This window comes from Dreissena polymorpha, chromosome 9 (assembly GCF_020536995.1).
Source record: "Dreissena polymorpha isolate Duluth1 chromosome 9, UMN_Dpol_1.0, whole genome shotgun sequence".
NCBI lineage: Eukaryota > Metazoa > Mollusca > Bivalvia > Myida > Dreissenidae > Dreissena > Dreissena polymorpha.
In genome coordinates, this window is record NC_068363.1 from 8,645,186 (window position 1) to 8,666,846 (window position 21,661).

The 21,661-nt window shown below is 35.6% G+C and overlaps 2 protein-coding genes across 6 annotated transcripts in view; one reads left to right on the top strand and one right to left on the bottom strand.

Annotated features, from left to right (window-relative positions):
* The window catches only part of LOC127846558 (uncharacterized), a 63,859-nt gene extending 54,150 nt beyond the window's left edge, over positions 1-9,709 (top strand). For all 5 annotated transcript variants that reach the window (XM_052377932.1, XM_052377933.1, XM_052377934.1 and 2 more), the window contains exons 12-16: positions 916-1,161; positions 1,535-1,719; positions 6,863-7,015; positions 7,924-8,128; positions 8,301-9,709. In XM_052377932.1, the coding sequence (XP_052233892.1) occupies positions 916-1,161; positions 1,535-1,719; positions 6,863-7,015; positions 7,924-8,128; positions 8,301-8,368 (857 nt within the window). In that variant the 3' untranslated portion in view covers positions 8,369-9,709. The remainder of the gene's footprint in view (positions 1-915; positions 1,162-1,534; positions 1,720-6,862; positions 7,016-7,923; positions 8,129-8,300) is intronic.
* Positions 9,710-12,779: 3,070 nt separating this feature from the next.
* Positions 12,780-16,907, bottom strand: LOC127844749 (selenoprotein Pb-like). The gene is made up of 3 exons (XM_052375208.1): positions 16,695-16,907; positions 16,009-16,205; positions 12,780-14,660 (listed from the first exon to the last, which is right to left on the bottom strand). The coding sequence occupies exons 1-3, from the start codon at positions 16,869-16,871 to the stop codon at positions 14,192-14,194; spliced, it is 843 nt and encodes a 280-aa protein (XP_052231168.1). The 5' UTR covers positions 16,872-16,907; the 3' UTR covers positions 12,780-14,191.
* Between the last annotated feature and the right edge of the window lie 4,754 nt (positions 16,908-21,661).

Genomic DNA, 21,661 nt, shown 5'->3' on the forward strand with positions numbered 1-21,661 from the left:
TTGTGTAATATTTCGATATATATTTAGTTTGAAATTATGCCATCGATTCATACTGACATAATCTTCCTTAGAGCGATACATAATTACATATCCTGACAATGCTATGCAAGACTAAACCCCGTTCATGTTTTAGCAAGCCCGCACCCTTTTTGGGTATGGTTACGAATAAGGGATTTTTGCAATGTTTTGACATTGCAGATACTGTAAACGTATAGAATTTCGTCGGTATGAAATCTCGTGGTTTAATAAAAAACAACTTATTCGTTGATACGTAATTTCGTGGATTTCACATTTTCGGTGAAGACTGACCGTCATAATAATTTAACATTTATTAAAACAACCAGAGTAATAACGAATCATAATCTGCTAATATGTGTTGACAGCAGGACTTGAGGCTAATGTGAACTGAAGCATGAAAGTATTGCCGTTAATTGTTAATAAGAGCGATAAAGCGGCGCACTTGTGGGTCCCCGCTCGCTAATTGTCATCAATGTTGTTTTGACAATATTTGCAATTCTCAGCGCAATCGGTCCCCTAGTAGTAAGTATCAATTAAGTAATAAGGTCCCCAAAATACACGTGTGATAACCGTATTGTCACTTTTAACTTTAATTTGCACTAATTGACATATGTGATTATAGTGAAGCAACTATTACAAAAAACAAATATCTAGGATAACCAAGAACAAAAGAAAATGTCGGACATTACATTCGGAAATTACCGATTTTTTTATTTAAAATGTATAAATACTTGAATTCGTGGTTCGGACCAACGAAATCCACGAAAATTCGTACCACACGAAATTCAATGATTTTACAGTACATGCATTTGATCAGTGGATGATAATTGTTCGGATGAAAAACAATTCAATAGTATCATGTTTATATTATACGTGTCTTTTAAATGTTTTAATCAGGAATGAAGCTTGATGAGGCACTGAAGATCGACTACTTAGACTGCTACTACACCAAAATGAAGCTTCTGGCAGACATTTATGTCGAGGAAGGGCAGATAGATAAAGCGTACCAGGATGCACTGTTCGTCTTGGACCAACGACGGGAAATATTGCAACCCCCGCACAAGAACTACACAGAGAGTGTATACCAGGTGGCAAGAATATGTATGTTGCAAGGCAAGAAGTGTGCACTTGAAGGAAAACAAGGTAAGCATCATTTTTGACGTACAAATAATTTGAATGAATGAGCCAAATGACCAAACAAAAATTTGGAGTTGACTATTTACAAAAACTGTTTTTCGCAGTAAATACTAACTGTTTTTATTATGTGATATGTTTTTGATACTTTGGAAAAAATGACGTGTGGGAGAAATATATTGGAAAGTAAACTAAAATGTACCGGTGTATTTAGAATGGCTTTTTGTTTTCCTGGATCTATCTTCTTGTTTTCCTGGATCTACCTCATGAATACCCCAAAGTGTTTTATAATTGTACTGCGTTATTTAGTAACGGCCTATACCTTTCGTATATCGTTGTCATTTCTGCTCATGTCGAATCTTTTGATCGATGGGGAGCATAGACGAAGCAAAGGATCAATACAAGACCTCCGTGTGCCGGTTTTCTGAGATGATTGATCACCATCTGAAGCAGGGTCACATTCCTCGAGAGCACGAGCTTTATAAAAATATCAGACGTGACCACATTCGTGCTGCAGAGTGCCTCGGCGATCAAAAGGAAACTAGGAAAGTTCTTAAATTTTACAAGGTTTGTATGCAGCAACTGTAGCGATTAATAATATTTTTATTAACAATACAATCGAAAGGAAAAGATTGTATCCTGCCTCTGTTGCAAACATTGACCGAATAAAGCAGGGTCTAATAAATTTTCCTATCTCCGGTCAACAGGAAGAAGTGTATTCCTACGCACGCTGTGACGATTAACATATTCTAATATTTGACCTTTGAAATTTATTGGGACGCATCATTTATGTTATCGTTATATTAGATCATCCCTTTTTTCTTCTTTAAAATATATTACCAAACCAGCTTTCCGTATTTATCATTTTCATCTACTTGATTACGCAATTTATGACGTATCTACTCTAGTGTGACGTCATTTCTCGGACAAAACATACTATCCAGTTTCTCAGAGTTTGGGTCAGAGTGGTTAGCATAAGATACAAAACGCTATCAAAAATAGTGTGGTTTAAAATACATTTCGATAATAGGGATGGAAAAAAAGAAAATTTATTTCGACAAAGGGATGGAAGAGCAGAAAATGGATGTGTATATCGTTGTAAATTTATTGTTATAAGCAATGGATGAAAGTTGTCATTAAGGTAAATAAAATATAGTTTTTGTTTTGCTTTTTTTTCTTCATTTTTTACCAAGAAAAATATCACATTCTCGATTCGTTTTCTATTTCTTCTCATATTTTCAATAGGAAAGTATTAAAAGGAACAGTGTTTTACATGACACAATCGGTAGTTATTCGGTCAACTGGAATGTTGTGTACATGAAGACGAGAATATGACTATTGTTATGTCAATTTATCATTTGTCTTTGATAAATAAAATGTGTCAACGGCATGAAGCAGGATGAATAGAATACATGGTTGGTGCCGAGATGGAGAAAGTTTATCCGGTGAGGCTAAGAAAAAGAAAATAGGGCGAGCTTTAGCCTTTTCCCTTTGTCGAAATAAATTTTCTTTTTTTCCATCCCTATTATCGAAATGTATTTTAAACCACACTATTTTTGATAGCGTTTGTATCTTATGCTAACCACTCTGACCCAAACTCTGAGAAACTGGATAGTATGTTTTGTCCGAGAAAAGACGTCACACTAGAGTAGATACGTCATAAATTGCGTAATCAAGTAGATGAAAATGATAAATACGGAAAGCTGGTTTGGTAATATATTTTAAAGTAGAAAAAAGGGATGATATATAATATAACGATATCATAAATGATGCGTCCCAAAAAATTTCAAAGGTCAAATATTAGAATATGTTAAACGTCACAGCGTGCGTAGGAATACACTACTTCCTGTTGACCGGAGATAGGAACATTTATTCGACCCTGCTTTATTCGGTCAATGTTTGCAACAGAGGCAGGATAAATGAATTTATGATCGAAGCAACAAGGTCATAATGGCTTTACAACGCTCACTGGAGTTTAAGGTATACAACTTGTAGAAGACTTCACCTACTTTTTGACCCCGATTGACCTCGATTCAAGCATGACCTTGATATGATCAAGACAAACATTATGCCCATTATTCATCAAGATTGAATCATACATCTGGGAGAGGTTTTATGACTTTTAACAGATTTAACCTGGTGACCTAATGTTTTGACGCACCTGACCCAGATTCAAACGTGGCTCAGATATTATCAAGATAAACATTTGACCAAGGATCACCAAGATTGATTGATAGTTTTGGCCTTTTAGTGACAATGTTTTTATAATAAGTTACCTTTTTACCATGTGTTTAGAACACCGCCGACCTAGAGTCGAACTCGGAAGTGATAGTTTAAATATAAATTTCTGAGAAAGGTTCATCAAGATTGAGTCTTAAAAGTTCTTTCTAAAGTGGCAACACTGTTTTGACCCCGTAACCTAGCAAGCGACACAAATTTAAACCCGTAAGTCGGTATAGATATTGCAAATATTAAAATTGTGAACACATTTTACCAAGAATGACTTACAAATATGGTATTCTGAGTGGTAACAATTAATGTGTTTATAAGATTGTATCTATTGGCCATTTTATTCAAGATTCAGAGTTCCATATAGCATATTGAGGGGCAACAAGGTTTTCCTAAGATATGAACTGTTGACTAAGTTTTTTAACATGCATGATCAAGATTGAAACTCGGGATGGATATTGTCAAGCTAAACATTTGGTCAAGTATCTCTAAGAGCGATTAATAATATTGGCCTTTTTAGTGACAATGTTCTTATAATAATTTAACATTTGACATATTTTGTTAGACACACCTGACCCAGATTCTTCCTCGATAGAGATATTGTAACGATTACCATTCTGGTTAAGTTCCATCAATAATGAGTCATAAATGTAGTATATTAAGTGACAACAAGGTATGTCAAATATTTGAAATCCTAAACAAATGAAAGCACGTGAAATTTATTCAAACTGTATATAGATATTGTAGCTGTTAACGTTTGAGAAAGTTTCATTAATAATGAGTCATAAATATGGCCTCAAGAATGGTAACGATGTGTTTGAAAGATTCGACCTGGTGACATAGTTTTTGGACGCACGTGACACAGATTAAAACTCTCCAAAAATATTTTCAAGATAAAATTTATGATTAAGTTTTTCTTTATTGCGACTGAGTGGTTAATGAGGCCTCAATGATACTTTCATATTGAAAAGTTCATTCATACCAAGAATGTGTGTGTGCATACTACAAGGGCGTTGTGCAACAGTTAATCATTTCATGATTAGTTGAATTCTTAAAATAATTGTATATTGTACAATTCTTAACTGGTATCTCCGGACTATTTCTCAAAAAGTACTATCTGGTCCTGAACAAAATTTAATTGGGAGCCTTGTTGCTAAGCGTGTGTAAGTAACACATGTCTTTTCAGAATCAACTACCGTGCTTATGCTTAGAGTTCTGGGATTTCTGATGTTTTCTTCAATAATTGAGATGGATTGATGTAGTATATAGCGAATATTTCTTCAATTGTTTTTTAGCTCATCTATTTTTTGAAAAAAAAATGAGCTATTGTCATCACCTTGGCGTCGGCGTCTGCGTCGGCGTTGGCGTCGGCGTCCGCTTAAGTTTTGCGTTTAGGTCCACTTTTCTCAGAAAGTATCAATGCTATTGCATTCAAACTTGATACACTTACTTACTATCATGAGGGGACTGGGCAGGCAAAGTAAGATAACTCTGGCGTGCATTTTGACAGAATTATATGCCCTTTTTATACTTAGAAAATTGAAAATTTGGGTTAAGTTTTGCGTTTAGGTCCACTTTTCTCAGAAAGTATCAATGCTTTTGCATTCAAACTTGGTACACTTACTTACTATCATGAGGGGACTGGGCAGGCAAAGTTAGATAACTCTGGCGTGCATTTTTACAGAATTATATGCCCTTTTTATACTTAGAAAATTGAAAATTTTGGTTAAGTTTTGTGTTTAGGTTCATTTTATTCCTTAAGTATCAAAGCTATTGCTTTCATACTTGCAACACTTACTAACTATAATAAGGGGATTATGCAGGCAAAGTAATGTAACTCTGACTGGCATTTTGACAGAATTATGTGCCCTTTTTATACTTAAAAAATTGAAAATTTGGTTAAGTTTTGTGTTTAGGTCCACTTTATTCCTACAGCATCAAAGCTATTGCTTTCATACTTGCAACACTTATTAACTATCATAAGGGGACTGTGCAGGCAAAGTTATGTAACTCTGACTGGCATGTGACGGAATTATGGGCCCTTTATACATGGAAAATTTGGTTAAGTTTTGTGTTTTGGTCCATTTTACCCCTAAAGTATCATAGATATTGCTTTCATACTTGGAATACTCGCAAACTATCAAAAGGGTACAGCAAAGTGACAAGTTGCATAACTCTGGTTGTCATTTTTACGGAATTATGGCCCTTTTTTGACTTAGTAACTTTGAATTTATTGTAAAATTTTGTGTTTTGATCCACTTTACTTCTTAAGTATCAAGGCTATTGCTTTCAAACTTCAAATACTTTCATGCTATCATAAGGTTACTCACGGTACCTGGCAAGTTGAATTTTACCTTGACCTTTGAATGACCTTGACTCTCAAGGTCAAATTATTAAATTTTGCTAAAATTGCCATAACTTCTTTATTTATGATTAGATTTGATTGATACTTTGACAAAACTACTCTTACCTGACATACCACAATAGACTCCACCCAAACCATCCCCCGTGCCCTCCCCCCTCTCCCCCCCTCCCCCCCCCTCCCCCCCCCCCCCCAGAATCCCCTCCCCTATTTTTTATTTTTTATTTTTTTTTAAGATCATCTCACAAATGACCACCACACCCTCACACTATACCCCCCACCCCACCCCCCCATTTTTTTTAAACGGTTTAAAAAACACAAATATTTATTTTTATTATTTTATGTTTGAAATACCGTCCAACCATCGCACCCAAAAATCACCCACCCCACCCCCCTCCCCCCACCCGAATCCCCCCCCCCCCTAATTTTTTTTTTTTAAAGATCATCTCACAAATTACCACCACACCCTCAGACTATGCACCCCCCCCCCCAATTTTTTTGTTGTTGAAACAGTTAAAAAACACAAATATTCATTTTTATTATTTTATGTTTGAAATACCGTCCAACCATCGCACCCAAGAATCCCCACCCCCCACCCCACCCCCGATTTTTTTTTTGCATTTTTTTCGCTTTTTTTGGAAGATAATGTAATAAATGTCCACACCCCCACACTATACACCCCTCTTCACTCCACCCCTCCCTCCTTTGTGATTGAAAATGAGAGTCCCTTTACCTTTAAAAAGAAAATAGATGAGCGGTCTGCACCTGCAAGCAGTGCTCTTGTTTCTAATCGATATACGTATTAACGGAATATCAGCTTTAAACATTTTTTTTGGACTTTTGAGTTATGTAATATCTATACATCTCTGAATTCGTGTATGGTATTCAATGAAGCTTTATGGAAATTTCATTGTTAAGACGAAATAACACAATAACAGTTTTTCCGTATTTCCCGTTACTCTGCTTTTATATGTGTGCACATATTTGTTCTTCAAGTGTTTGTAGTTTTACGTTAAAACTGATAAATCATAACATAATCATTTATTTTATAATGCTAGTCAAAGCATATAAGATCGCGTATATCAGTTTAAATGATAATCAATTCCTATTGTATGTAAGGATCTCGAGGCAGGACATTTCGAGTCCGTTTGGAAGTCGCGCATGCACAAGGTGCAGGAAATGATGTTGACACCGATGGAGATGCTTAGGAAGTTGTTCAGTTCTCAAGCCAACATCAGCACGGAGTTTGGTGGCGCTGACCACACTCTACAGGTAATCAGAGAAGCCTTGTTTGGAATTCCAGTTTCCCGAAACCGATCATCGATAGCTTGAGTTTGATCGTGTAAGAGTTTAATGAAAGGAAATCCACGATTTGTTTAAAGGGAAAATGTTTTCGAAATTGCAATTTTTCTTCTTTTTGTAACACATTCAACAAAATAATAACACTAGTATATACATACAGTGAGCGAAATAACACATATGACTTAGTTTGTTCTAAATAAACAAACTCGTTTATGAGTTATTATTTAGAATTATTAACAAAATCAAGCTTTTCAAACGCGAAACGATTAAGAAATTTGGATTACTGACAAACTTAAAAAAGGCTTATCAGTGTATCATTCAAGATGGGTTTTTTTAAAGTGGAAATAGGTTAAAAATTAATATCGTGATTTCAAACTAAAATATATCCATTATAATGTACTCGATAAGGTTTATAATATTGTATTTTCATTTTAAGATCCTTGCAGTTTTTCGAATTATTCCATAACTGCTATTTATTTGTTCACTGCCCCAGTCCTATAATTCCGTCTAAAGCTACTTCTACTACTACTAGTAGTTCTACGAATACAACTACATCTACTTATAATTATTATTTATGCTTAATTATATAATATTTATATATAAAAATCAATAATTTTACTCACAAATTTAGAGTCAAAAGGCTGAATAGCAGATACAAGTCCAACTAGGAATGCTTTTATATATTTTGGGTCTATATTTCAGAGGTATATAATTGCAAACGTGGTTGCCTACTCAAATTTATTTTAAGTCCTTTGTAAAATAACCTTCAGTAAAAGTGAAGCCGAAACGATTCATAAACGATAACTGTTGTTTTATGGTATTTAGAAAGCAATTTCATAAAAATCGTAATATGTTAAATTTTACAATCTCTTTAACAGCGTGTCGAGGCAATGGCCCACGCGGGAGGTGAAGACATAGGCGACATGTTGGCAATGATGGAGCCGGTACGCCGCGACTCTGGGATGGGTCACAGCAGCTCGGACTTCGGAGAATCATTGTCATCCGGAAGCGGAAGTCTGTCTGCCAACGTCAGGCTGATGCAGCTTGGGAAGTCCACTTCTGTTGAGGATGAAGTCTTTGAAGGTACTAGTATAGCAAATGCAAATGGACATACAATTCATGGTTTTAATTTGTGTATGCCAACAATAGTCTTTATTTATTGAAAACTCAACATGAAAACCCGATCTTGAAGTAACGAATTCCATTATGCTTAGAAAACATAAGCAGAGGAGTTCTTACTGGTTTATATTTTCAGAACAAACTGCTGCAGCAGCATCTGTGGATACAGAAGCGCCCAAAAAACGTCTCAAAACAGAACCGTAGTCGACAAATGGATACCCTAGTATTAATTATTTGTGCCATATGATTGTACAGCATTTACAGATCTGTTTGATTCCTGTAACATGTCTCGAATTTACACCCGATCCTGATGTTTTGAATCTCAAACCACAAAGTGGTTACACAAATTTAAATCATATATGTGCTTTTGCTTGATACTTGGTGCATGTTGTTTTCAAATGTGAATAACTCAGTTGTCGTAAATAACTAACCGATGCATTTAAGGTTTCCATCCATTAGATGCAGGTACAGTTTTACATTTTGGTTGCTACCCGAATACTTCAGTGCGGCATATAGTCGCCGCTTTGTGCGATGGGTTCATCTTCCACACCACAGCATACATCCGCTTGAAATCAACAAACCGTACAATAATACTTTTATTTTAAAACAAGAAGGTGTGCGTATTACGAGAACTTACTGCATGTAATTTATTTATTTTTTATAGTAATAAGACGTAAGATTTATTAAATCGGTTAAAATGCACTATTGATACAAACTATTCCGTGGTATTCCTCGGCAACTACTGACATCAAATCAACAAAACTAAATGGAAGCTTCGTTGCAAATAAGAAATAGGCCTACTACTTCAACGTTCCACTTCAATTATTTGTTTCAAAGTTATTGAACTTTGAAATTTGTCTTGTATTAGAATATAATTTTTACAATTATTGTGCGAGCTATTTTATCTACAAGTACGTACCGTTTTTCATACGTACTTTTTGGGAGGTTAAGGAAAACATTATTATAGTTTGAAATGCGCCCGTTCAACTTTCAGCAGCTATATTTGCTGAAAACACATGAAGTATAACTATATAATAAATAGACGTGTTGTATTGCCTGAATAGTCTGTTTTGGTTGATTTTAAGATGTATGGTCCTAATGTCTAAATTATTGTATACTGCAAAACTGTATTGGCTATCTTTAAGTAAACGCTGTCCTTATCATGGCCTTATGTCAAACTTAAATGTCATGGCTAGTTCTGTATTTCTAGGTATGTTTATAGTTCCGTCATGCTCATGTTTAAATATTGCAACGCAAACTGCATTTTGAGCATCCGTCAGCATAAGTGATCAACTTTTTATATTATATATCTATATGCATGCATTGATGCTTGTTGATGCTTTATTGTAGATCTGTGCAACTGCTATATGGTGTATGTGCATTAAAATTCGAATTCTAATTCTTTTTAAATAGCCTCAACATTTTAAAATGCATGATGTCGTATATATGGGTAGAAATTCTACGTTATGTTACACATATTACCTTAAATTGGGGTTATATAATTGTCTATAGTGTCTTTTTATAACTTATTTTTTTGCTTTTGTACATATTGTTCGGTTGTGTTTCTATACATATATACATGTTGTTTCCATATTGAAGCTTTATGTTGATGGTTTCATTTTAAAACTTTAAATTGATGTTGTCCCTTGTGGTCTTTTAAACTGTGTATGTCCCAGAAGGAGGGCATATAGTGATCGGACCGTCCGTCTGTCTTTTCGTCACACTTTGCGTGTAGGTTTCTGCGTTTAGGTTTCGAAAAATGCTCTGAACTTCTATGTCCCTTCAGAAAGCAACTTGATATTTGGCATGCATGTGTATCTCTTTGAGCTGCACATTTTGAGTGATGAAAGGTCAAGATCAAACTTCAAGGTCAAACAAACAAATCCCAGGGAAGTAATAAGCTTCAAAGGGAGATAATTATCTGTACCTGCCAAATGATAAAAAACACATCTCTTGTTTCTGGCAAACACATCTCTTGTTTGAATATATATCTACAATATATCTACATGCTGTCATCAAAATTTCATAGGAGATATAGGAATTATAAACGAATTTTTAAACCATCCAATATAAAATACGTAAAAAATCAACATTTAGTCAAGTAAATGCTTTTGAATAATCTGAATTCAACAAAGTTTAATAGAAATTCCTCAGGTATACGGAATTTTGAAACAACACGGGTTGTAAAGAAATATACGAATCGGTTGACATACTATCCATCCATCCATCCATCCATCCATCCATCCATCAGTATAGGTGATAAACTTTTTATATTATATATTTATAGCAAGCATTGATGCTTGTTGATGCTTTATTGTAGATCTGCTTTATGGTGTATGTGCATTAAAATTCGAATTCTAATTCTCTCTAATAGCCTCAACATTTTAAAGTGCATGATCTCGTTTATATAGGTAGTTATCCGACGTTATGTTACACATATTACCTTTAATTGGGGTTATAGAAATGTCTATGGTAATAATATCTTTCTATGCTCCCGAAGGAGGCATATAGTGATCGGACCATTCGTCTGTCCGTCTATCTTTCCGTCACACTTTGCATTTAGGTTTCGCATTAAGGTTTCGAAAAATGCTCATAACCTCTATGTCCCTTCACATAGCAACTTCATATTTAGCATGAATGTTTATCTCATGGAGCTGCACATTTTGAATGGTACAAAGTCAATGTCAAAGTCATCCTTCAAGGTCAAAGGTAAAAAAACATGTATCAAAGCGCCGCAGTAGGGGGCATTGTGTTTCTGACAAACACATCTCTTGTTATAACTTTATATTTTGCTTTTGTACATATTTTCGCGAGTCAACGCACCACGACAATATGTCGTTGATTTACATTCAATGATTGTTGTGTTTGTCCGTACATGTATGTGTAATATAAATATTTAATACTAAAATATAAACACACACAAAAACTTTAAAATAGTAAGTTATAGTCGCACGTATGTTACTGTGGAATACGTTTGATTGTGGAATTCGTTATTAGTTAGGAACTTGTTCGGTTGTGTTTTTATACATATATACATGTTGTTTCCATATTGTAGTTTTATATTGATGGTTTTATTTAAAAAATTTAAATTGATGTTATCACAAGTTATATGCCCCTTGTGGTCTCTTAAACTTTTATATATATATATATATATATATATATATATATATATATATATATATATATATATATTATATCTACATGCTGTTATAATATTGGAGATATAGGAATTATAAACGAATTTTTTAACTATCTAATATAAAATAACTTTACAATCAACATTTAGTCAATGTAATGATGCCTTTGAATATTCTGAATTCAACAATGTTTTACCGAAATTTCGCAGGTTAATGGAATTTTGAAATAACACGGGTTTTAAAGAAATATAAGAATCGGTTGACATAATATGTACTCGTGGACATTCACTTTGATATTAATAGAATATGTATTAAAATACATGCTATTATTTGATTACTTGTGTGTATACTTTTATAATAAAACCACTCGCAAATTAGGCAATCACTTTCACTATGCATGGAAAGAGTCCAGCATTAGCACATGTTCACTTGTCACGTATTAAATGTAACGCTACAATACATAAAGTCGAAAAATAACGATAGAAGGGTGACACATAGTTCATTCACTGATAGCACAATAGACTAGTCCGTGCCAATAGATTCTTAATTTCATTCACATAGATCAATGCAAACACAAATCTCCTGCTTAATTATTACACGAGTCAGACATATTGCTACTTAGGTTTTCAAAAACCTTTGTAAATTCTTCAAAGGATATTGAATTTGTATGACATTATTTATTGACTTGAAAATCTTTTTCAATCTCCGGCATTTTATGCCTATATCAAAAGGCTTCAATATTACGGATCGAGTCCTTAGAATACCTCTTATTTGCAAAATTTCAACGTTCTCTTTTCATAGCAATTTTACCGGTACTTGAGTTAACCCATTTATGCATAGCATCTAGAAAAAAGGCTTTGGCAAACAACGTAGACCCAGATGAGACGCCGCATGATGCTGTTTGCTTAAAGGAATGTCTGTAAGAAATATTCTAAATATAGAAATAAATATACTAGACATCCCTAATCCCATCCTTTTAAATTGGATCAATTTTATTTACAAAATTAGGGATGTCTAGTATATTTATTTCTATATTATTTATATATTTATTTCTATTTTACAGAAATTCTTTAAGCAAACAGCGCAGACCCTAATGAGACGCCGCATTATGCGGCGTCTCATCTGGGTCTACGCTGTTTGCCAAGGCCTTTTTTCTAGACGCTAGGCATAAATGGGTTAAATATGTGTGATCTAGTTTAGTCCTGCCATTTAATAAAGATCAACTAAAATGTGTGCATTTTGTATATGTGTTTGATAGAAAATGGTGTAACAGCGTCTTTTTATCTAAAAGGGGCACTCTACTGTTTCATTTATTTGTCGATTAAATCGATTTATACAATTAAAATACTAACATTTCAAATGTTTGCAAGTGTGAATGCTGTGCATAATTGTGATAATGACTTTTTGCGCGCCATTTCTCATGATTGGTTTGTCATAGATTGCTCGTCAACTACACCGACAACAACAACAAAGACAAATTAATTTAGAATGATTGTTTTATTCAATAATGGGTGCAATATTAACTTCCGGTTTCAATCCACAAGTCAGGATCATCGCCCCATTCCTGGCTTGTCGGTGATCCTTCATAACGGTGGTTTAAAAATGGACGTATGCTTTGTTTCTGATATTTGGTTTTTGATAGTTTACTGATAAAAGTTTTTTTAAATCCGATTTTGTACTTAATTGCGATTTCAAAGCAGTCGGACAAATAACATTTACAATAATTTTGCTACTTGCGTCATCGGATCGTGTTTATAGTACATAAACGGATTAATCATTAGGAACTTTTAAATAAGTTATTATCAAATTTAGTTTATCCTTGTATTGCCTTTTCGTCTTGCTGTCAATAAATCTAATTTGCGAAAGCAGTCTGTCATTGTCAGCTGCTATGACGTCACTGTCAAAACGAATTAGTTAGTCCACTACCGTGTCATTGTCACATAGCGACAGGTCATGTTCTAGATGACTGTGTGTTTTCGGTGACTTGTCAGATAGCTACAGCTCATTGTCAAAAGGCCTTCGCGTTTTCAGTGGGTTGTCATTGTCAGCTAGCGACAGGGCACTGTCAGGACGACTGTGTGTTATCAGTTCCTTGTTATTGTTAGCTAGCTACAGGTCATTGTCAGGGCGACTGTGTGTTATTAGTGGGCTGTCATTGTTAGCTAGCGACAGGTTATTGTCAGGACGACTGTGTGTTATCAGTGGACTGTCATTGTCAGCCAGCGATAGGTCATTGTCAGGATGACTGTGTGTTACCAGTGGGCTGTCATTGTAAGCTAGCGACAGGTCATTGTCAGGACGAATGTGTGTTATCAGTGGACTGTCATTGTCAGCTTGCGAAGGGTCATTGTCAGGACAACTGTGTGTTATCAGTGGACTGTCATTGTCAGCTAGCTACAGGTCATTGTCAGGACGACTGTGTATTATCATTGGGCTGTCATTGTCAGCTAGCTACAGGTCATTGTCAGGATGACTGTGTGGTATCAGTGGACTGTCATTGTCAGCTTGCGAAATGTCATTGTCAGGACGACTGTGTGCTATCATTGGGCTGTCATTGTCAGCTAGCGACAGGGCATTGTCAGGACGACTGTGTAGGAGCAATATACGTGTCACATTTTTCGCAAACACACGAGTCTTGAAGATTTTCTACTCTGTACTGAAGCTCACTGCCGCCATGGTGATGTTGGTGAAGATGATGGGATTCGTGTCGCATCGATTGGTCTATCGGTTGTTGGCTCGCGATACAAGTCGACACAGGAGCGCAAGCGCAGTAAGACATTTCAAAACTTGCGGAACGACTAAACGACATGACTGTGTCTGTGCAGTTGCAGTGTACAGGTTTTGCATAACGAGGACAGAAACATCGACTATGCACATCAGTACGCTGGTCTCAAAGTCGTTTAAGGTTTTTCTTTACAAACCTACGGTGATTTGGTCGGAACGGTAACTCATTGGATCGGATGATGTGACACAGTGTGTCGTCTGGTCGACAACTTGATATCCGGCTGGAGAGAATCTCGCGCATTCGGCTTCGAATAAGGATGAGCTCGTTTGCTGAATCGTGGCTGCTGGTTACGTCGCGCTTCATACACGTGTTTCTGTCACCTTTCCGATTTTGATGGTGATCATGATGATGATGATGATGATGCTGGCCATTATGATTTTGGTTCCGGGAACCTCGGTTATAGGGACGGTGGTGATTTAGGGCAGGCGTGACGACGGCCACCGGGAGAGTTTGGGAGGATGATGGGTCGCAATGGCAAGGATTTTGGAAGTAGGTCTCCCAAGTGGCGTTCCCGAAGTGACGTTTGTTCAGGAGGCTGTTCGGTAGTCGGAGATGGTGGGTTAGTAGGCCACACCTGTAACCATACGAAGATGTTGATTTATTAGATGGAGGATGTAACACGTGGTATCCAATTGGCCATATCACTGTGTATGATCAACTGATTTATGTTTTCTCACTACTAATATACAATATTTGATTTTATTTTGAAATTGTTAATTTGTTTCTATGTAAAATAGTTATTTCTTTTAGGTTGATATGTTTTGTCTACGTATCAAAAACAAAGCTATTTTACTTACACCGGATGCGAAATGTTGTTGTTGTTTCTTTATTAGAATTATATATTGAAATTTAAAATATGGTTATTTTATTTAATTATGCATTTAATGTATTAATAACAGAAAATTAAATAGATAGAAAATAACGAACTTCCTCTTTTAATTGACCCATCTGCACAAATGTCTGTTCGAGCCTTTGTCAAATATTTATTGGTGCCTCCATATTTACCTAACGCATGGTTGCTTAGTTTGCAAATTAAAACATTTCTTTAGAAATAAAAACGTGAGTTTCCTTTTAAAATGTGTTCAAACAATCCCTTGCCTGTTGTTTTTCATTTAACGAATGTGCATATGCTTGTTGAATTCATACTGTGCAAATGAGCGAGGATTTTTGGACGGGTTAAATGAAATGCAAGGTTTATCTTTTGTAGGACACTTTTAAGTAAGGTGAAATATGAACGTGTTATTTAACTTATTTCACAACGCATGTCATAATAAATTAGCATACACGGGCTAAGTGAAACAGACTTATCAATCGTTTATCACTTTAGTGCACTTTATTTATCTGACCGAAAACTGGATTACAAAGACAAAACTCGGACGCGGATGACGCACTCTCCGGGGTAGCTTAGGTCATCCGCTATCTGTGCTTAACCCATTTATGCCTAGTGGACTCTCCTATCCTTCTAAATTGGATCAATTTATTTCCAAAATTAGGGATGTCTAGTATAATTATTTCTATATCTTAAATATTTCTTACAGAACAGCACAGACCCTGATGAGACGCCGCGCTAGACATATATGGGTTAAACTCCTTCCAGCGGTAACCTGACCATCGGGTCATGGTAGATTATAGCTTTTCTACCCGTAATAACTCTCTCAGATACCACATTTAATTACTTGATGTGTTAAAAGTCTCGTACCAGGTTATGAAGTACACCGACAAAAAACTGTTGAATCGAACGCTGTTTAGGCGATGTGCGTGTTGCATGCGCAAAAAGATGTACCGGTACAAGTGAATAAAGATACATTATGTTTTGAGATAATGCCTACGACACTATGTACTGGTTCTGCACAGGAATATTACTAAAAAAGTATCTTTCCATAAGAAAAAGGATTTCGACACAATCGCGTTGAATACCGTACCTGTCATAAACGAGCAGGTCGTCCTTCTCGCCACCGAGTTGACTCCAGATCTGCGCGCGCTCCGTGTCCTGGTAGACCGGAAATGAGACGCGCCTCGCCAGCTCCCCGACGTTATCAACGGAGCGCTGATCGGCCGCGTTGACGATCAGGAAACGGATATCAGTGATAGTCTGCCTGGCAAGCTGTCCGCGTTTAGTCTGAAGCATTGTAACACAAAAAGAAAATCATAAGGAAACAAACCGACTCTCAAAAAATCCCATTTCGAAGCGCAGTTTATGATGACTGCTACCTGTTTTGTCGGTGATCATGAATGTGTAATCTATATGATTTTGATGGCTGTGCTGTAACTAATATATAAGAGCATCATGTTCACAAAACTTAAGCCGTTAGCTTTGATTACCTTTTATTATGTAATAGATGGTATTTTATTAATAATGTCATATTTATATATATATATATATATATATATATATATATATATATATATATATATATATATATATATATTTTTTTTTTTTTTTTTTTTTTTTTTTTTGAGTTCACTTTTCTCTGGGTAATTAAAAACGAATTTAAACGCACGTTTTGATTATGGCGTAATGCCCTGGTAACATTTCAATAATATACATGGAACATGACGTATAAATTCAGTTCACGCACCCAGCCGCTTGCCAGAGACACAAAGATCAGCTGGCCTTCAGAAGGGCCAAGACTGTCACATGACCGCGCGTGCCTTCCATCGGAGCCACGCCGTTCACCGTCCATGCGGGCGGCAGACGACATGTCGTCTGGGCGAAGGATAGCACCGGAAGCGCGATGCAGACGACAGCCAGCCAACCGGCACTAAGCCGGTTTAGCTTTACCATGAATGTGCTTGTTTACTGCAAATAAAATAATTCTGGTCGTGTATTTTATAAATGTATAGAATAAACAGTATACAGTTATTTCATGGATGCGCGATGAACAGTGAAAACTGTTGTCCCAAGGTATCGGGGATGACTTTGGAACGATAGGCCGAGGGCAACAGTTCCAAATGTCAGCCCTGATACCAAGGGACAACAGTTTTGACTGTTCACCAAGCATACATGAAATAACTGTTTTTATTACCTGATCGAGGCGAAGCCAAGGTTGACAGTATTTTTCCGAAAGTTGACAAATTTACTGTCACCCTGTCAGACATGTAATATTTATTTTATTATACCGAACAAACTATTCAAACATGAACAATTTATATGAACTATGAAGAATTTTAATAATCAATAATTGTAATTAATTTCAGCAATGAAAAACCATTAATATGTTGAGTGGTTTAGATTTTCGGGTCGAGCAAAATAAACTTCGCTTTATTCCGAACCGACCTAGTAATCGATTAATCCCATCAATTTTCTTAGTCGTCAATTATTTAAAAAAATTATATTACCGAACCAGCTTTCCGTATTTTATTTTCATCACTTGATTAAAGGGATCTTTTCACGCTTTGGTAAATTGACAAAATTGAAAAAAGTTGTTTCAGATTCGCAAATTTTCGTTTTAGTTATGATATTTGTGAGGAAACAGTAATACTGAACATTTAACATGGTCTAATATAGCCATTATATGCATCTTTTGACGATTTTAAAACCTAAAAATTATAAAGCGTTGCAACGCGAAACGATTGAATAATTTGGAGAGTTCTGTTTTTGTCGTTAAATTTTGTGAAACTACGAAGATTGCTTATATAAGGTATGAAATACGTTCAGTATGTATACACGGCGGAATAGCTCAGTAAGCTAAAGCGTTTTAACTTCAGGACTCTGGCAGGACTCCAGGGGTCACTGGTTCGAAACCTGGTCCGGGCAATGTTCTTTTCCTTTTTTTAATTTTATTCTTGATTTTTTACTGGAGCTTTTACGATCCAATGTTTACATTTATCGATATAAAACATTTAATGAATAAGTTAAAAAATGCCAAAATCTGTGAAAAGGCCCCTTTAAGCAATGTATGACGTACACGTGTGACGTCATTTCAGTGACGAAACATTTTGGAACAACAATATGGACGTGGTGGTTTTTTAACAGTAAACTATTTGTTTAACGCATCGAACGAATCCAAAAGGTATTTCGGATTGTTTGTTTGTCATGCAAATCACCTTAACTTAAGAACAGACTCTGGACGAGTGTATCGTTGTAACTTTATTGTTATAAGCATTGGATTACAGTTGCCATTGAGGTAAGCGTGTCGTTTATACTAAATTGATTTTTTATGACTACTGTCAAAGCTTTAAAAATGGCATTAAATACAAATAAAAACAACGGCAATGCAAAACTGCGTACTGCGCATGCGCGAATGGGACAGTTTAATTTTTTACCATTCCGCACGTGATTGCTAAGGTAGCGGGCGACAGTATTTTTGGATAGTAAATTTTTTCCCGCTGATTGCACGTGATTGCTAAGGTAGCGGGCGACAGTATTTTTTGGCCAGTAATTTTTTTCCGCTGGGTCTGCCAGTATTTCTATGTCACGATTGCCTATGGGAGTTTTGCATTGTGAATACAATAACAAGGGAGGTATAATAATATATAAATACTACATGTCTGACAGGGTGACAGTAAATTTGTCAACTTGAGGAAATATGACAAATTTACTGTCACCCTGTCAGACATGTAATATTTATTTTATTATACCGAACAAACTATTTAAACATGAATAATTTATATGAATCATGAACAATTTAAATATTCAGTAATTGTATTTAATTTCAGCAACCATTAATATGTTGAGAAGTTTCGGACCGAGCAAAATGAACTTCGCTTTATTCGGAACCGACCTAGTAATCGATTTATCCCATCAATTTTCTTAGTCGTCAATTTTTTTTTTCAAAAACTATATTACCGAACCAGCTTTCCGTATTTTATTTTCATCACTTGATTTAAGAAATAATATTTTTCTATCATGGTTTGTTGTCGAATAACCCACAGTAAGGAGTATAGATGCGTACGAATTAAATCACGAGTGCGAAGCACGAGTGATTTGATAACACGCATCTATATAACTTACTGTGGTTTATTCGACAACAAACCATCATATAAAAATATTTTATCCCACTTTTACAGCGAAATCGGTTGATTAAAGCCCCGTTTATTAAATTTCATCTATAATCAACGGCAAGGCTATAATCAATGGCACGAAATGACGTCATCAACTGCCGAACCGGGACTACTTTTTCCCACGCACCTCGTCACCTGTGTTTGCCAAGTGCATCAATAATAAAAACAATCTCAAATGTTGGTCAATCTTAATGACCTTAAAACAAAGGAAAGTAGCAAAAAAACGTTTTTTTTGTCATTTATTTTTATTAAAACCTCAAGTATTAGGTAAATTTAACACTATGCAAATAGGTTCTGTTGTTGTTGCTCCCCTTTGAAGAAGTCAGTGCGAGTTACTCCCCTTTGACCGTAGAAAACAATCGTCTGGACCAAGAAATCCTGTGTTAATTTACAAGCTGTACTCGGATATGCATCCATCTGATTTTTCTTCAAAGCATCTTTTCTACCTGGCAATACGCACAAATGACACTGCATCCCGGTGATTCTTGCGTCAACAATTGGGTGTCAACAAGTTAGGTCAGATGCTGAAGGCCATGGCAAAAGACTCCGGCTTTCTCAAGCACAAGAGAATAACGAACCACTCAGTTTGCAAATTCCTGGTCCAAAAATTTCGAAATACAAATATCCACCCACTGAAACCATGGCAATAACAGGGCACAAAAATGTCCAGTCCTTAACCAATTATTCCAACATATCTGTTGAACAGCTGCAAAAGTGTTCATTCTTGCTCAGTCCAGTAAATGTAACAATCCAACAGTTCCTCTTGTACACCTTCACGCACCAAAACTATGGCCGAAATGCAGCCTAGACAACCACTGTCTACCGTCGAACAAGTTGATCTTGATGTTCGCCCCACCCAGTCACTTCACGGTTCACCAGCGTTCGAACAACTTTGCCTCACAATTCTTTGGTGCCACTTTCAACATTCAAAATGTTAATGTATATAATTAGCTTAAATCCAAGTAATCTTTGTTATTTCGTCACGAAATAACCACATATTATAACAAAGAAGCAAATAATGTGCACCTCGTGATCGACTCGATAGTTTGATATCGAAAGTGAATTGTGTGTGGTGTTGAGCTACGTTGTAAACAAATGTAGTTCCTTGTATATAACAACTTAATGTCATATTGATGTCATAAAACTTAAAGATTTGCAATTCAATATGATTAAAATTGTAATTAATAACGCTCGACACTTTGTTACAGAACGATATTCTGATTTAAAAAAATGATTATTTGATCAGCGGTTATTTTTGGAACGCGGAGTAATACACTGACCTTGGTTACACTACAGTCATTATCAAAGTACGACAAACACTCGTGAAAACTTATTTTGTTTAAATAAAAAAAGTTTACTGAATTAAAAGTGGGCTAAATAGAATAATAGGTCAGTGTTGATTATAGAGCAGGTTTATCATGCTCGGCACGAAAACGAAAAAGCACTCGCCAAGGCTCGTGCTTTTTGTTTTCTAAGCCTCGCATGATAAACCTGATCTATAATCAACATAACCTATTATTCTCTATATTTCGATTCTAACACGATTCTGATTGATTTGGTTCAAGCTTTAGGACGTGAACTATATTTTTCAATACTCCGCCCTTCTTAGTACAAAGTTCACTATTTAGTGACGTCATTGACTTGTACAAACATATGACGTCGCTTTCATTCGTAAATATTTTGCAAATGACGTCACTTTCATTGAAAAAAACAACAATCGTAGAAACTTAATGACGTCACGTTTATTGATGCTACTGAAAAGCTGATATGCTATAATTGTTTTCTGAATTACGCTTCCTAACCAATAACATTCTTTGTAGGTGTGGTTATGCCACTTATCACCAAATATACAATTTGTTGTTTCATTACATTTATATACATGCTACATTTATTACATTTCTTTTAGGGCGGGTTTTAGCACGTGCATTTTACTGCAATATTTTCTTTATTTATTCGGAACTATTTTCGAAACATTAAGCTCCGCCCATAAATTATTGCAGAATAACCCACACTTGATTTCCTTCGTTGTCTATAGAAAACAAGTCGCGTGCCGTGTTAGAATATGCAATTTATGACGTACTCGTGTGACGTCATTTCATTTTGATACAACGCTATGGACGTGGTGGTTTTTTAACTGTTAAATATTTGTTTAAAGCATCGAACGAATCCACAACGTATTTCGGATTGTGTGTTTGTCATGCATAACGCCCGGTCCATAAAATCATCGAAAAGCACCGAATAGCAGCGAAAAGCACTCAATTTCCCTCTCTATATATATGCAATATATCGTTTCTAGTGTGTGTTAACGGGTTTAATTAGTTATAAATGGTTATATGAGTGTATGTCTATACTACATTGTGCCCAAAATGGTGAATATCGGCAATATACCGTCCGAAAAGCACTTCATGTGAAGACCGAAAAGCACTCAATTTCTCGCTATATATATGAAAAATTGCGTGTCTATAATATTTTGTGTAAACAGATTAAATTAGTCATAAATGGTTATATTTCATGCATATTTATACTGCCTTGTGTTTATTATGAAGTATTAATGCCCAAAATTGGATAAAT